The sequence below is a fragment of the Triticum dicoccoides genome, chromosome 3A, assembly GCF_002162155.2.
Source record: "Triticum dicoccoides isolate Atlit2015 ecotype Zavitan chromosome 3A, WEW_v2.0, whole genome shotgun sequence".
NCBI lineage: Eukaryota > Viridiplantae > Streptophyta > Magnoliopsida > Poales > Poaceae > Triticum > Triticum dicoccoides.
Genome location: NC_041384.1, coordinates 100,254,471 through 100,271,865, shown reverse-complemented (window position 1 = coordinate 100,271,865; position 17,395 = coordinate 100,254,471). Strand labels below are relative to the sequence as shown.

The following is a 17,395-nucleotide window of genomic DNA, read 5'->3' as shown; positions in this document are numbered from 1 at the left end:
GGGGGAACACGGGAAAGGAATTGGGGGCGGATCGCCGCCGGAAGCAGGCGGCTCACCTGCGCATTGGGATCAGGCGGTTAGGGTTTGGCTGTGCCGCGTGCGAGGGGGGCGGATCTTTGGCAGAGCTCCACCCTCCGCCTCAACCCTAGCTGCCACTCCGGCTGCAGGCTGCAGCGTGCTCCGAGGCGTGAGGCGACGCAGGAGGCGAATCGATTGAAATCAGACTGCGACACAAAAGGCATGATTTAGGGAAATGTTTGTGGCCGGGGACCGGCCACGCGTCGCGCGTCGGTCCCGTGCGCGGCGTTCGATTCGCCCCCATCCAACGTCTCCTGTCGCGCCACGTCGCACATGCTGGTGGGCCCACGGCCCGCTCGCCCCATTTTATCTCCGTCCTAAGATGGAGCAAATTGATAAAATGACACATCTTTCCTGGGAGTTTGATCCAGTGACACATTTTTCTTTTTGTTTGATTAGATGACACATCTTTGATTGACAACTTGATGAAATGGCACAAATAGAGTTTTTCACGTATGGGACTGCAGTACATAATTTTTAGGACGGTTCTGCCCTCGCATCGATTCACCCGTTACCTGGTTCGATCGATATGTTTCTAGTCGAACGGAACGACGCACGGGAGCCCGACCTGGATCAGTACATGCATGGACACGTAATATGGAACTAGGCGATCCTCCATGCAAACAAGAGCATTTGTCAATTGGAAAAAAATACGATGCCTCCTCTCCGGCGCCGCTGCCTCGCCGTGCTTACTTCTCGGCGCTGTTGCTTGCTAGCTCTATAGTTGTTCGTTGTTGTTTGAGTATGGGATGACACCTGTGAGTTTGTCGATGAGCACGCTGACGGCGACGGCGACCGTGGCGGAAGAAATGGATCCTCGCGGGCAGAGAGGAAGCAGGACAAGAGGCGGCGGGGAGACGTGGACTTGGCAGCACGTCGAGGAATATGCACATGGAGGCAAGCGCTGGGGACCTGGCGGCGCGGGGTAGGAGCCGGCGTGGCGGCGGCCCATCGCTTCCTCTTCATGTGCATCGCCTTGTCTCAGTTGTCTGGCCTTCTCTACGTCGTTTCATAGGATCGATCAAACCAGTCAGGCAGGTGAATCGGTGCAAGGGCAGAACCGTCCTAGAAAATATGAAGCACAGGCCCATCCGTGAAAAAGGAGATAAACACTCTATTTCTGCCACTTCATCAAGCTATCAATCAAAGATGTGTCATCTAATCAAACAAAAAGAAAAGTGGATCAAACTCCCAGTAAAGATGTGTCATTTTATCAATTTGCTCCCTAGCATGGCAGCATCATCCAATCGTTTTTCTTTTCATTTTTCCCATCCTCTCCACGCGACTGCCATGGACAGCTCGCCCAAGCTCGCGCTCCTCCCCTCTCTTTCCAGATCTCTCCTGTTCGTCGCCGGCTGCTGCCTGACCGCCTAGTCTGTACACCCACCACACACCGCTAACAACGCCATCATCGTGGCCTATAACCTAGATGCGGGAGTCAAAGGACTTCATCGACAATGTCAACATCTCCATTGCACCGACGTGTTCATCGAGGGGTACAATATCGATGCCTGCACCTTGGTAGTGATTTTGATTGGATTGTGCGTAGTAAAGAATTTGTTTTGTGGCATTTCTCTATATTTCAAGGGGTCGCTACTGCAAGTTTTCAAGAGGATTCACAGCTTGCAAATTTTTCAAGGGGGCACTACTACAAGTTTCCACCAGGATTGCAACTGCAAGTTTTCAAGAGGATTCACAACTTGCGTGAGTCCTTGTGGTCTCGAACATCGATAAGGTAATATGACCCGCTGTTCAGATTCTTGCTGACCACAAAAGGTCCTTCCCAAGGTGGGGATAACTTGTGCATATCCGTTTGATCCTGCATAAGCCGGAGCACTAGATCGCCTTCTTGAAAAGTTCTGGTTTTAACCCGACGGTTGTGATAACGGCGCAGATTTTGCTGGTAAATCGCCGAACGAGCCGCTGCGATGTCACACTCCTCATCCAACAGGTCAAGTGCTTCTTGACGTGCTCTTTCATTGTCACCTTCAACATAAGCCGCCACACGAGGTGAGTCATGACGGATGTCACTAGGGAGAACTGCCTCTTCTCCGTAAACCATGAAGAAGGGTGTGTATCCCATAGATCTATTTGGGGTGGTATTGATGCTTCATAACACGAAAGGCAGCTCCTCCACCCAACAACCCGGCGTCCTCTGCAAAGGAACCATAAGTCGGGGCTTGATGCCTTTCAAGATCTCTTGGTTTGCTCTCTCAGCTTGACCATTGGATTGAGGGTGAGCCACGACGATACATCAAGCCGGATATGCTCACATTGACAAAATTATTCTATGGCACCCTTAGAGAGGTTAGTGCCATTGTCTGTTATAATGCCGTGTGGAAAGCCAAAACGGAAGATCACTTTCTTCATGAATTGAACCGCTATTGCTGCATCACACTTACTGATCGGCTCTGCCTCTACCCACTTAGTGAACTTATCAACCGCCACCAAAAGGTGGGTCTTCTTGTCCTTGGATCTTTTGAAAGGTCCAACCATATCAAGCCCCCAAACTACAAACGGCCAAGTAATTGGAATCATCCTCAATTCTTGAGCCGGCACATGGGCTCGTCATGCAAATTTCTGACATCCATCACACCTGCTGACGAGGTCCTCTGCATCAGCATGGGCTGTTAACCAATAAAACCCATGACGAAAAGCTTTAGTCACAAGGGATTTTGAGCCAGCATGATGACCACAATCTCCTTCATGAATCTCTCATAAGATCTCACGGCCCTCTTCTGAAGAGACACAACGTTGAAACGCCCCTATGACACTGCGATGATGTAACTCTCCATTAACAATTGTCATTGACTTAGATCGTCGGGTTATCTGCCTGGCTAAGGTTTCATCCTCAGGTAACTCGCCCCGGGTCATATAAGCCAAATAAGGAACTTTCCAATCTGGGATTACATGAAGAGCGGCCACCAACTGAGCTTCCGGGTCAGGAATAGCCAAATCCTCCTCCGTAGGTAACTTGACCGACGGGTTATGCAAAACATCAAGGAAAACATTAGGCGGCACCGGTTTACATTGAGAACCCAACCGGCTTAAAGCATCTGCCGCTTCATTTTTCCTCCGATCAAAGTGCTCAACTTGATAACCCTTGAAGTGACCAACAATAACATCCACCTCTCGCCGATAAGCCGCCATGAGTGGATCCTTAGAATCCCAAGTACCAGAGACTTGCTGAGCTACCAAGTCTGAGTCGACGAAGCACCTAACCCGGCTTAAGTTCATCTCCTTAGCCATCCTAAGACCATGGAGCAAGGCCTCATACTCTGCTGCATTGTTAGTGCAAGGAAACATTAAACGGAGAACATAACAAAATTTATCACCTCGGCGGGAAGCTAGGATAACTCCAGCCCCTGAGCCCTCCAACTGCCTGGACCCATCAAAGTGAATAGTCCAATACGTGTTATCTGACTTTTCCTCAGGCACTTGCAGCTCTGTCCAATCATTGATGAAGTCCACCAGCGCCTGCGACTTGATGGTCGTGCGAGGCACATATTTTAACCCATGAGGCCCAATCTCAATAGCCCACTTAGCAACCCGGCCAGTTGCTTCTCTGTTTTGGATGGTATCTCCCAAAGGAGCAGAGCTGACCACGGTGACCGGATGACCCAGAAAATAATGCTTAAACTTTCGGCTGGCCAAGAACACCCCATATACAAGCTTCTGTCAGTGCGGATATCTATGCTTGGACTCAATAAGCACCTCACTGGTATAGTAAACCGGCCTTTGAAGCGGATATTCCTTGCCTGCTTCCTTTCTTTCTACCACAATAGCAACACTGACAGTCCGGCTATTAGCAACCACATATAACAACAAAGGCTCCTTATCAACAGGGGCTGCAAGCACGGGCGGCTCAGCCAGTTGCTTCTTCAAATCCTCAAACGATGTATTAGCAACATCACTCTAGACAAAGTTATCTGTCTTTTTCATCATCTGATATAGAGGGATAACCTTCTCTCTCAACCGGTTTATGAACCGGCTCAACGCCGCAATATGACCCGCCAGCCGTTTGATACGTCCATTTTGCATCATGCTTTTATATCGACATTTATTGCATTATGGGATGTTATTACACATTATGTCACAATACTTATGCCTATTCTCTCTTATTTTACAAGGTTTACATGAAGAGGGAGAATGCCGACAGCTGGGATTCTGGGCTGGAAAAGGAGCAAATATTATAGACCTATTATGCACAGCTCCAAAAGTCCTGAAACTTCACGGAAGTTATTTCTAGAATATATAAAAAATACTGAGCGAAGAAAGTTCCAGAGGGGGCCCACACCCTGGCCACGAGGGTGGGGGCGCGCCCTACCCCCCTGGGTGCGCTCCCTGCCTCATGGGCCCTGTCGTGGATATGGGACACGGGTGTCCTCATGGAGGTAGGCCGCGGCCCATCACAGGAGGTGGCCCAGCAGGCCGACTTAAACAGTTTGAATAAGACCTGGATTGCTATCCTTCTTGTAATAGAAAATAGACTAGTCCTAATCCAACTAGGACTAGTCATGTAACCCGCCCCTCCAACATATATAAGGAGGGGCAGGGCTCCCCAAAAGGGGACAAGATTCACAAGTTCCATAAGTTGGACAAGTTAGGTTTAGACAATAGCTCTCGAGATAGAACAGTCTTGTAACCATGATCATCATCATCAATATCAATGAAGCAGGATGTAGGCTTTTACCTCCACCGTGAGGGGCCGAACCTGGGTAAAAACATCGCGTCACTCGTCCCGCTCGACCCCTCTCAAGCTACCACATAGATGCGTTGGCCTCGCGACTAAGTCCTGACACTAAGGACATCTGCCGTGACAAAACCACGACAGTTGGCGCCCACCATGAGGCCAACTGTCGTGGTTTTGTCACGACAGATGTCCTAGAGAAAGGACTTAGTCGTGGAGCCATCGCAACGGGTTAGCTTGAAGGGGTTAAAGCGGACACAGGGACGCAAGAGAGTTTATACTAGTTCGGCCCCTTCGATGAAGGTAAAAGCCTACGTCTAGTTGTGATGGAATTGATGGGGTTTCGATGACTAGGGAGCAAACAAGCTTCGCCTAAGTCTCGAGTTGTTGTCTGTTGTCCTTGAACCGCCGTCGGGTCGTCCCCTTATATACATGGGTGACGCCCGTCGGTTCACAAAGTCCCAACACCGGTCCATATTCGTATCCGGGTTGGTCTCTCCTTATTCCTAACTTACAATACAAGTTTATATACAAATACCAGTTTACAGCTACAAGTCTTAAATCGACTACGGGCCTTAGGCCCTCATCTGTCTTCTTGGGCTTTAGCACTCTTGAACTACTGATGAAGTTGACCCGGCCCAGATAGGCCGGTTTACGCCCAGCAGTAATATCCCCAACAGGCCCCTTGGTGGACCTCCGATGCCCATCTTTTGCTATATGAGGTCTTTCGTCCAAGAAAAAATAATAAGCAAGCTCACGGGATGAAACTCCACCGCCACAAGGCGGAACCTTGGCGGAATCAATCTAGGGCTCCGGAGGAGCTGTTCTGCCGGGGAAACTTCCCTCCGGGAGGGGGAAATCATCACCATCGTCATCACCAACGATGCTCTCATCGGGAAGGGGTCAATCTCCATCAACATCTTCACCAGCACCATCTCATCCCAAACCCTAGTTCATCTCTTGTATCCAAACCTCAGATTGGTACCTTGTGGGTTGCTAGTAGTGTTGATTACTCCTTGTAGTTGATGCTAGTTGGTTTACTTGGTGGAAGATCATATATTCAGATCCATTATGCATATTAATACCCCTCTGATTACGAATATGAATATGCTTTGTGAGTAGTTACGTTTGTTCCTGAGGCCATAGGAGAAGTCTTGCTATAAGTAGTCATGTGAATTTGGTATTCGTTCGATATTTTGATAAGATGTATGTTGTCATCCCTCTAGTGGTGTCATGTGAACATCGACTACATGACACTTCACCATTGTTTGGGCCTAGAGGGAGGCATTGGGAAGTAATAAGTAGATGATGGGTTGCTAGAGTGACAGAAGCTTAAACTCTAGTTTATGCGTTGCTTCATAAGGGGATGATTTGGATCCATATGTTTCATGCTATGGTTTGGTTTACCTTAATACTTCTGTTGTAGTTGCGGATGCTTGCAATGGGGGTTAATCATAAGTGGGATGATTGTCCAAGTAAGGACAGTACCCAAGCACCGGTCCACCCACATATCAAATTATCTAAGTACCGAACGTGAATCATATGAACATGGTGAAAACTAGCTTGACGATAATTCCCATGTGTCCTCGGGAGTGCTTTCCTTCATATAAGAGTTTGTCCAGGCTTGTCCTTTGCTACAAAAAGGATTGGGCCATCTTGCTGCACCTTATTTACTTTTGTTACTTGGTACTCGTTACAAATTACCTTATCACAAAACTATCTGTTACCAATAATTTCAGTGCTTGCAGAGAATACCTTACTAAAAACTGCTTATCATTTCCTTCTGCTCCTCGTTGGGTTCGACACTCTTACTTATCGAAAAGCTACGATAGATCCCCTACACTTGTGGGTCATCAAGACTCTTTTATGGCGCCGTTGCCTGGGAGTGAAGCGCCTTTGGTAGGTGGAATTTGGTAAGGAAAAATGTATATAGTGTGCTAAAATTTACTGTCACTTGTTACTATGGAACATAATCCTTTGAGGGCTTGTTCGGGGTATCTTCACCCCGATCAGTAGAGCAAAGAGTTGCTCCTCAACCTACTGAACCTACTGAAAATGTTTACTTTAAAATTCCTTCGGATATGATAGAGAAACTTCTAGCTAATCCTTTTGCAGGAGATGGAACATTGCATCCCGATTTGCACTTAATCTATGTGGATGAAGTTTGTGGGTTATTTAAGCTTGCAGGTATGCCCGATGATGTTATCAAGAGTAAGGTCTTCCCTTTATCTTTGAAGGGAGAGGTATTGACATGATATAGGCTATGTGATGATATGGGATCATGGGACTACAAGCGATTGAAATTGGAATTTCATCAAAAGTTTTATCCTATGCATCTTGTTCATCGTGATCGTAATTATATATATAATTTTTGGCCTCGCGAAGTAGAAAGCATTGCTCAAGCTTGGGGGAGGCTTAAGTCAATGTTATATTCATGCCCCAATCATGAGCTCTCAAAAGAAATGATTATTCAAAAAATTTATGCTCGACTTTCTCTCAGTAATCGCTCCATGCTCGATACTTCTTGTACTGGATATTTTATGATGAAGACTATTGAATTCAAATGGGATTTATTGGAAAGAATTAAAAGCAACTCTGAAGATTGGGACCTCTACGAAGGTAAGGAGTCAGGTATGACACCTAAGTTTGATTGTGTTAAATCTTTTATGGATACCGATGCTTTCCGTTTTAGCACTAAATATGGACTTGACTCTGAGATAGTAGCTTCTTTCTGTGAATCATTTGCTACTCATGTTGATCTTCCTAAGGAGAAATGGATTAAATATCATCCTCCCATTGAAGTAAAAGTAGTTGAACCTATTAAAGTTGAAGAAAATACTATCACTTATGATGATCCTATTGTACCTGCTGCTTATATTGAGAAGCCACCTTTCCCTGTTAGAATAAAGGATCATGCTAAAGCTTCAACTTTGGTTAACAAAAGTAATATTAAGACACCTAAACCCCCTGAGCAAATTAAAGTTGAACCTAGTATTGCTATGGTTAAAGATCTCTTCGCCGATAATATTGATGGGCATGTTATTTACTTCTGCAATGAAGCTGCTAGAATTGCTAGACCTGATGCTAAAAATAAACATAGACCCGTTGTAGGCATGCCTGTTATTTCTGTTAAAATAGGAGATCATTGCTATCATGGCTTATGTGATATGGGTGCTAGTGCAAGTGCAATACCTCATTCCTTATACCAAGAAATTATGCATGATATTGCACCTGCTGAGATAGAAGAAATTTGTAAGTGCATCTATGCCACCCCTAGTTGGTTTTGGAGTATTGACGACAAACCTGGTTGAGGGACTAATGTGTTTGTGAGAATTACAGGATAACACAGGTAGAAGTCCCTCATTGATTCGGTTTTCCTACCGGAGATGACCCCTAAAAATGTATGAAGACATTGAAGACAAAGGTGGTATGTGAAGGTATTCACATTGAAGACTATGACAAGAGAAGACATTGTGTGAAGACTATGGAGCGCGAAGACTTAGTTGTTTCGTCGTTTCGTTTTCTTCTTTGTTGAGTCATAGGAACCACCGTACTGTTAAGTGGGGTCCAAGTGAACCAGTCAGAATGACTGAAGTGATGCTTAACCAAAATCCTATGTCTTCGAGCGAAGACAATGAGAGCAAATCTTATCCTGAGCTGGATAAGTCAACTTTGCTTGTATCCCAAGTAAAGTTTTTGTGTGAGTTTGAAATCTGGCCGTTGGAACACGTGTCAGTTCCTTAGTAACCCAGGGTCATTTTGGACAAATCAGGTCGGGTTGCCTGGTGGCTATAAATAGCCCACCCCCTACAACCATAAATGGTTGGCTGCTCAGAGTTAGTGCACGGTTTTTGTCGTTTGAGAGCAACCAACCTCGAAGCCTTTGAGAGAGAAAGCCCTAAACACCCAGAGCCAAAGAGTGTTAGGCATCACTTAAGTCTTCCTGTCTGTGTGATCCGAAGACTTATTACACTTGAGGACCGTGAGTCCTCCAGCCGGTTAGGCGTCGCGTTCTGAGCATCCAAGAGTCATTGTGGATTGCCGGTGAACGAAGTCTGTGAAGGTTTGGAAGTCTACCTTGAAGACTTTCTAGAGTGATTGGGCGAGGACTAGGTGTCCTTAGCTCAAGGGGAATAAGGTGAAGACGCGGTCTTTTGAGTTGAATCTCAGCCTCCCTAACCAGACGTACAATTGTCACAGCAACTGAAACTGGTCCAACAAATCATTGTCTTCAACGAGTCACTGGTTCTATCCTTCCCATCTCTTTATTTGCAGAATGGTCCTTATGAAGTCATTGCCTGTTTGCATTATCTATTTATCTTCACTATGTGACTGCTTGTTCTGATTGGCTTCATACTATCTTCCACCTGATCTATACTGCCTAGCTGCTATTAGTCTTTGTGCTTTCATTTCATTTAATACTTGACTATGGCTTGCTTAGTGTAGTCTACCTTCCGCTGCATGGTAATAGGTTTGATTCTATCGTTTGTCTTCGAAACTTCCATGTTTTGAAGAATTTCATAAAAATTGCCTATTCACCCCCCTCTAGTCGATCACTAGCACTTTCAATTGGTATCAGAGCAAGGGTACTCCCTTGTTCTGTGTGATTCGGTTTAACCACCCGGAGTTTTAGCTATGTCGACTGCAGGGATAATCAAAGTCTCCGCTGCATGCCCAGTCTTCGATGGAACTGAATATCCCTACTGGAAGAATAAGATGCGCATGCATCTGGAAGCCATTGATGTCGACCTCTGGTATGTCGTCAAGAATGGCGTCCCCAAGGCTGGTGAAGGTGTCACCGCTGCTGATGTCAAGAAGTTCGTTCAACTGGATTCCACTGCCAAGAACATCATCTGTGGTCATCTGACCAAAGGACAGTATGGCCATGTGAGTGCTCTGGAAACATCCAAGCTAGTCTGGGACTAGCTCTCCAAGGTCAACGAAGGCGTCTCAACCCAGATAGATCAAAGAATCAGTGTCCTTCGCAACCTCTTCAACTGCTTCAAGAGAAACGACAATGAGAATGTCCAGCTCATGTTTGATCGACTCACTGACATCACAAATGAGCTTCAAGCTCTCGGCGCTACTGAGATCACCAAGCATGAAGTCGTCAAGACACTCCTGAGATCACTTGACAGCTCGTTTGACACCCTAGCCCTGATGATTCAAGAACGCCCTGACTTCAAGACCCTCGATCCGTCTGACATACTTGAAAGGCTCAACACACATGAGTTTCAGCTTTCTGAGAAACGAGACATCTACGGTCCCAACTATGGGCGAACTCGTACTTTGAAGGCAAAAGTTGTTTCCTCATCTGAAGAAGAATCTGATTGCAGTTCTGATGATCCTGAAGACATTGGAAAGGAGCTTGCTATGCTTGTGAAGAAGTTCCAGAAATTCACCAAGAAGAAAGGCTTCAGAAAGTCCTCACGATCCAGCTCAAGGAATGATGAAGCTTCTGCTCATGACTACAAGAAGAGAACATGCCACAAGTGCAAGAAACCTGGTCACTACATCTCTGAGTGTCCGCAGTGAGACAATGAGAACAAGAAGAAGAAGAAGAAGAGCAAGGAATATGATTCTGACGACAAGAAGAAGAAGAAATACTCAAAGTCTTCTTCTAAGTCTTCATCAAAGTCTTCATCACACAAGAAGAGCTCATCTGGCAAGGCTCGTGCGTTTGTTGGCAAGGAAATGGATTCAGAGGAGGAGTCTGCTTCTGAGGAGGCGGAGGTGGAGTCTGAGGAGGAGTCCGATTCTAGCGTTGCAAGTCTGGCTACAGCCTATGTTGCCAAGTCCATCTTCAACATTGAAGACAATGACTTCATCACCGACGCCGATGCTAATGACCAGGACAACTCCGCTCCCACCTACTGCTTCATGGCACGCGGTGCCAAGGTAAACTCACGCACTACTCACTATCAAACATCCAGTGAAGATGACTCTGATTGTGGTTCCAAACCCAGCTACAAAACACTTGCTAAAGTTGCAACTGAACAACAGAAAGCTATGGAACATATTCAAAAACTGTTAGACAAAAGCGATGACCTGTTAGACGCTGAAATGACTCGATCTCAGTCCTTAATTGAAGACATAAAAAATCTTCATGTTAAGTATGAGGAACTTGAAAGTCGTCATGAAACGCTCTCAACAACTCATGAAAAGCTTTCCTATGATTATCTTCAAAGGAAGCAAGATCTTGAGAAATTGAGAGCGGCTCATGAAGATCTTCAAAAGGAAAATGAGTCGCTTCGCGCCAAACAGATCAATTCCGCTCAGGAAGGAGTTGAACCACCATGTCTTAAATGCATTGAGTGTGATAACGCTACTTCTGTTGCTAGATGTTCTACTGCCGCTACTGTTGCAATATCTTCAACTGTTGATGTGGTAACTAACCCCTCTGCTGAGGATGCCACTGCTATTTCTGATGAAAATGCTAGGTTGAAGACATTGCTTGAAACAGGGATGTACAAAAGTCTCAAAGGGCATCAGACACTATTTGATGTCCTCAAAAGGCAGATCCTGAACTGAAACCCTAGGAAAGAGGGTGTCGGTTTTGAAAGGAAAATGAATGCTGATGGCTCTTACTGGAAACCTGAGCAGTACCCCAAAACCACATGGGTTGCTGCAAAGGAACCTTCAGTGGATCCATCCACCCTATCTGGCTTCACTTATGCTAATCCCATTGTTATTGATGAATCCTTTGATGCAAACTATAAACTATTTAAGAATCAGAATGGTGAAGTGTTTGCCAGGTATATTGGTACTAACTGTAGGTATGGGCCACCTATGTAGAAAGTCTGGGTGCCGAAAAAGTGTCTGGAGAATCTTCCTGTGAATGTCGTCATGACACCACAAGTGAAGAAGACAAACCCCAGACCACAGGCTTCATATGGTCCAAAGGCTTCATACAGACAGAGGACTCACCTGAGTCGAACTAACGCAAATGTTTTGCAGGAAAACCATACTCAGGCCTATGAATATGAGCGTGTTTCATCAAACCGCCATGTTCATACGACCAAGAACTACTCTGCTTATTCTTATGAGTACTATTGTCCTCCTGCAAGACTATTTTCTAGGGCTCCAAAGCCAAAGTTCTCAGATGCTGCACTTAGACTCATTGCTTCAAAGCCACCCTTGAAGATGTGGGTGGCTAAGATAGCTTAACTCTCTTTTACAGGGAAGGGTCTCCAGCCAAAAATCAAATTCATCTGAAGGTATTGCTGGGGACCTTAAACATCTTGTAGGGCGCAAGATCAAATGCCCAAATGGTCTTATTATGTATTTTGTTCTTGAGTCACTTGCTACTTGCCCTATCAGTCCTAACCTCGATCTAAGCTTTCATAATTCACTTGCTCGTCAAATGTTTATGCTTCACAATTCTCTTCGTGAAGCCTATCCCCCTAACTGCACTGTAGGGTATGACACCAGCTGCTTCAGAATGGATTATTGATAGTGGATGTACTAATCATATGACTGGCAAGTGAAGTCTTCTCATGGACTCAACCTTACGTCCATCTGACAAGAGTCACATCACATTTGCTGATACCGGTAAAAGCAAGGTATTGGGTCTAGGTAGAGTTGCAATCTCAAGGGATCAGCACATGGATAAAGTGATGCTTGTTGAATCCCTTGGTTTCAACTTAATGTTTGTCTCAATGCTTTGCGATTTAAACATGATTGTGATATTTGGAAAATATCGTTGCCTTGTTCTAATGGAATCTGACAAGTCTCTAGTCTTTGAAGGGTATAGGAAAGATGATTTGTACGTGGTAGATTTCTCAGCAGGACCACAGCTTGCCGTATGTCTTCTAGCAAAAGCTTCAGAATGCTGGCTCTGGCATCGGAGGCTAGGGCATGCTGGCATGAGGAACTTGCACACTCTTGCAAAGAAGAGGCATAGCATAGGCATCGAGGGCGTCAAGTTCAAGAAGGATCACTTATGCGGTGCTTGTGAAGCTGGAAAGATGACGAGGGCCAAGCATCCCTTGAAGACAATCATGACAACGACTCAACCCTTCGAACTGCTACACATGGACCTCTTCGGTCCCACTCACTACTCAACTCTTACTACTACTGCTTGTCTCTATGGCTTCGTCATTGTTGATGATTATTCAAGATATACATGGGTGCATATAATCCTCTACAAGACTGAAGTGCAGGATGTCTTCAGACGCTTCGCTAATCGAGCCATGAACAACTATGGCGTCAAGATCAAGCACATCAGAAGTGACAATGGCACTGAATTCAAGAACATCGGCCTCGACACTTATCTTGATACTTTGGGCATCACTCGTGAGTTCTCAGCTCCATACACACCGCAGTAGAATGGCGTCATGGAACGCAAGAATATAACACTTATTGAGATGGCCCGGACGATGCTTGATGAATACAAGACTCCAAGAAAGTTCTGGCCTGAAGCCATTGATACTGCATGCCATATCATCAACCGTGTTTATCTTCACAAGCTTCTAAACAAAACATCCTATGAGCTCCTCACTGGTAAGAAGCCAAACGTCAGTTACTTCAGAGTATTTGGTGCCAGGTGCTGGATCAAGGATCCACATCACACTTCAAAATTTGCACCGAAAGCACATGAAGGTTTTATGCTTGGATACGGAAATGATTCGCACTCCTACAGAGTCTTCAACCTCTTTCACTATAAAGTCGTTGAGACTGTGGATGTGCGGTTCGATGAGACTAACGGCTCGCAAAGAGAGCACCTACCAAATGTGCTAGATGAAGTTCCATCTAGTGAATCCATCAAGCTTATGGGAACCGGAGAAATCATACCATCTGAAGCACAACCCGAAGAGGAACTCATCATCTCTACACCTGATCAACCTGAAGACAATGCTCAGCCTAAAGACAATCCTTCGAACGACGACAATGATCAGCAAGAGCAAAATCTTCGTCCTGCTCATCCTCGTGTTGCAAATGAAGTACAAATTGAGAAAATAATTGATAGCATCAATGCACCTGGTCCACTCACTCGTTCAAGGGCAACACAACTAGCAAATTTCTGTGGACACTTCGCATTCGTCTCAATATCTGAACCCAAGAAAGTTGATGAAGCCTTCATGGAACCTGAATGGATTCAAGCTATGCAAGAAGAGCTTCAACAATTTGGGCTGGATAATGTATGGGAACTGGTCAAGCGTCCTGATCCTCGTAAGCACAATATCATAGGCACTAAATGGATATATCGCAACAAGCAAGATGAGCATGGTCAAGTTGTCAGAAACAAAGCTCGTCTCATTGCTCAAGGATACACTAAAGTTGAAGGAATTGACTTCGATGAAACATTTGCTCCTGTGGCCAGGCTTGAAGCTATACGCATACTGCTGGCCTATGCAAATCATCATAACATACTTCTATATCAAATGGATGTGAAGAGTGCTTTTCTCAATGGCAAGATTGAAGAAGAAGTGTATGTTGCACAACCGCCTGGCTTTGAAGATCCAAAACATCCTGACATGGTGTATAAGCTCAACAAGGCACTGTATGGCCTCAAACAAGCCCCTCGTGCTTGGTATGACACACTCAAGGACTTCCTGAAGAGCAAAGGCTTCAAACCTGGTTCTTTGGATCCCACACTCTTCACGAAGACATATGATGGTGAACTGTTTGTGTGCCAAATATATGTGGATGATATTATCTTCGGGTGCACCAACCAGAAATACAGTGATGAGTTTGGATATATGATGCAAGAGCAATATCAGATGTCCATGATGGGTGAGCTGAAGTTCCTCCTTGGTCTTCAAATACGACAGCAACGCAACGACATCTTCATATCTCAAGAAAAATACCTCAAAGATTGCCTGAAGAAGTTTGGAATGCAAGACTGCAAAGGTTACACGACGCCAATGCTAGCTAAACACCATCTGGGTCCTGACGACAATGGTAAAGAGTTCGATCAAAAGGTATACCGCTCCATGATTGGTTCTTTGCTTTATTTATGTGCATCTAGGCCAGATATCATGCTTAGTGTTTGCATGTGTGCCCGATTCCAAGCGGCACCAAAGGAATCGCATCACTTAGCTGTGAAGCAAATTCTTCGATATTTGGCTCACACCCCAACACTAGGTTTATGGTATCCAAAGGGCTCAGAGTTTGATCTAGTTGGATTCTCGGATACCGATTATGCTGGTGACAAGGTGGATCGCAAGTCTACATTAGGCACATGTCACTTTATGGGACGATCACTTGTATGTTGGTCTTCAAAGAAGCAAAACTATGTATCTCTCTTCACTGCTGAATCTGAATACATTGTTGCTGGATCTTCCTGTGCTCAGCTTCTATGGATGAAGCAAACACTCAAAGACTATGGCATTCATCTAAAGCAAGTACCACTCTACCGCGACAATGAAAGCACCATCAAGATTGCTAACAACCCAGTTCATCACTCGAAGACAAAGCACATTGAAATTCATCATCACTTTCTCAGAGATCATGTTATGAAGGAAGATATTGATATCATACACGTCAACACTGAAGAGCAACTGGCAGATATCTTCACAAAGCCCTTGGATGAGAAAAGATTTTGCAGGTTACGGTGTGAGCTAAATATCTTGGAATCCTCAAATGTCCTGTGATCAGGCACACATCCTAACGCTTATGCATGTTGATGACTTAGATGTGCAACACACGAAGTAAACTATATCTTCAATCAATGAAGACTTACATTTTGAGTGTGAATACATTAACGTGGAATTTGACTTTGGAGCGCCACGATAATTGTGCGCCGTGTCTGGGTCTAATATTTCCTATACGGTGGGTAACGCCACCACCAAAATCTTGTTTGGAATACTTTCTGTTGGTGTTACATTGCAAAGTCTTCGCATTTTGTTTGTCTTCAATGTTAACATGGCTTCATGTTTATCTTCAATGTACTGATTTGGTTTCTGTCCTCTACAACATTCACTTATATCTATGTCTTCTTGTTGAATCTTTTGAACTAAGTGAATGTGATCGGACCCTAACCCTTATATGCTCCTATCTTAAGTCTATCTATCCAAATCATATGCATTCTATTGAAACTGTCAAAACGTCTTCTATGCGTCCTTGTCAGCAGAAGACATAGAGACAAACATTAATCTGCTTTCAATGCTCAATCCTTTTACCTGAAACCCGAAGAAGTGGGAACGACCACCCGACAATCCAGGCATGCGTGGGAACGTGGAACAACCTCTCATGTGTTGCATGATCGCCACGTGTCCTTCAGATGCGAATCACCAGGGGCACCTATGTAATAACACTGTGCCGTCCCTGTCCCTATAAATACACGCCTCACCCCAGTCATTATCTCTTCTTCCACTCTCGCACAAACCCTAGCGCCACCACTAGCCCTCGACGATGCCGACGATGAAGCGCTTAGCTGCTGCGACCTCACTGACGTTGTCCTCACGCCGACCGCGGACATCGTCTTCTCCGCCGCCGCCGTAGGTGTCCTCCGTCGCCAAGTTAGGGCACGGAAGATCGAACTGCTTGGCCTCCTCTCCCACTCCGTCTAGCAGTTCCTCGTGTGGTAAATAAAACCTCCTTTTTACAGTTTTTTTATCTGATAGATCCATCCTTTTCAACCACAAGTAGTTTCTATTCACATAAGTTGGATCTATCTCATACTGCATCTCATAACATGCCTAGTATGTTCACTTATGCTTTACAAAGTAGTTATATTCCTCACTTTTACTTATTCGTGGATTCGTACAAATCTGGAACCAACTCTCTACCTATGAGTGAATGTCTTCGCACTATGAGGTCAATATCTTCTAAACTGATTTATCTTCAAAATCTTCTGAGAATGCATATGACCTCTTCCCCTTCCCTCGCACCTTTAATGCTGTCATAGGTACATGTTCGTGGGAGAATCCCTTGGTTCTCATAGTCTGCATTCATTTGTAGAGTTCTTACAACATAATATAAATTCTCCTGAAGCCAGTTCTTGTCTGACCAGTAGACAGAAGACTTTGACAGTGTTGAAGCCTTTCAGTTTGAACTTCATGGCAAAAGAGAAATCTGCAAGGAAGGGCGATAGACAGCGCCGTGGGGGTACATCAACGGACCTGCCCGAAGATCTCTATGAACTGTACAAAAATGACCCCGAAGAAAGCTATGGTCAGCGCAAGACTCGAATCCAATGGATTCGAAGATACTAGGCCGAGCAATGGTTCAAGTACAGATCCGTCACCAAGGAGTATGCTGAAAAGTATGCTCTCACGCGTCCTTGGGGAGATATTCTCTATAAAAATCTTCAACCCAAGACCAGCACTGAAGCCATTGCTCAAGGATTTTACCCTTGCATGGTCCGTGGGCCACAACCTACTGATGCCGACCCATCATCATTGTTATGGTGTCGAGATGATGATCTGTTCAAGCATAATTATCAGGCTGCAAAGAACTCGGCTAAGGAAAACAAGAAGTCTTTTGGATTAGACTTCAACCCAGGCCCCTCTACGCCACGTGCTGATGGCACACGCGAAGCTGAACCCAATCTTGTTGGGCCATTCTACAACTTAGAAGGTCTCATCACTCACATTCAGCTTCAAGGGGCAGCCGTGGACCACTTTGCTGATGAATCTGACTCTGATGAAGCACCTGTACCTCCTAAGCCTGTGAAGCAACAGA

General features: G+C 45.2%; 1 protein-coding gene across 1 annotated transcript in view; it reads right to left on the bottom strand.

The window, feature by feature from the left end:
- LOC119267368 (O-fucosyltransferase 1-like) overlaps window positions 1-206 on the bottom strand; it is a 6,261-nt gene extending 6,055 nt beyond the window's left edge. The window contains exon 1 of the mRNA XM_037548747.1: window positions 57-206. Coding sequence (XP_037404644.1) covers window positions 57-64 — 8 coding nt within the window. The 5' untranslated portion in view covers window positions 65-206. The remainder of the gene's footprint in view (window positions 1-56) is intronic.
- Window positions 207-17,395: the final 17,189 nt, after the last annotated feature.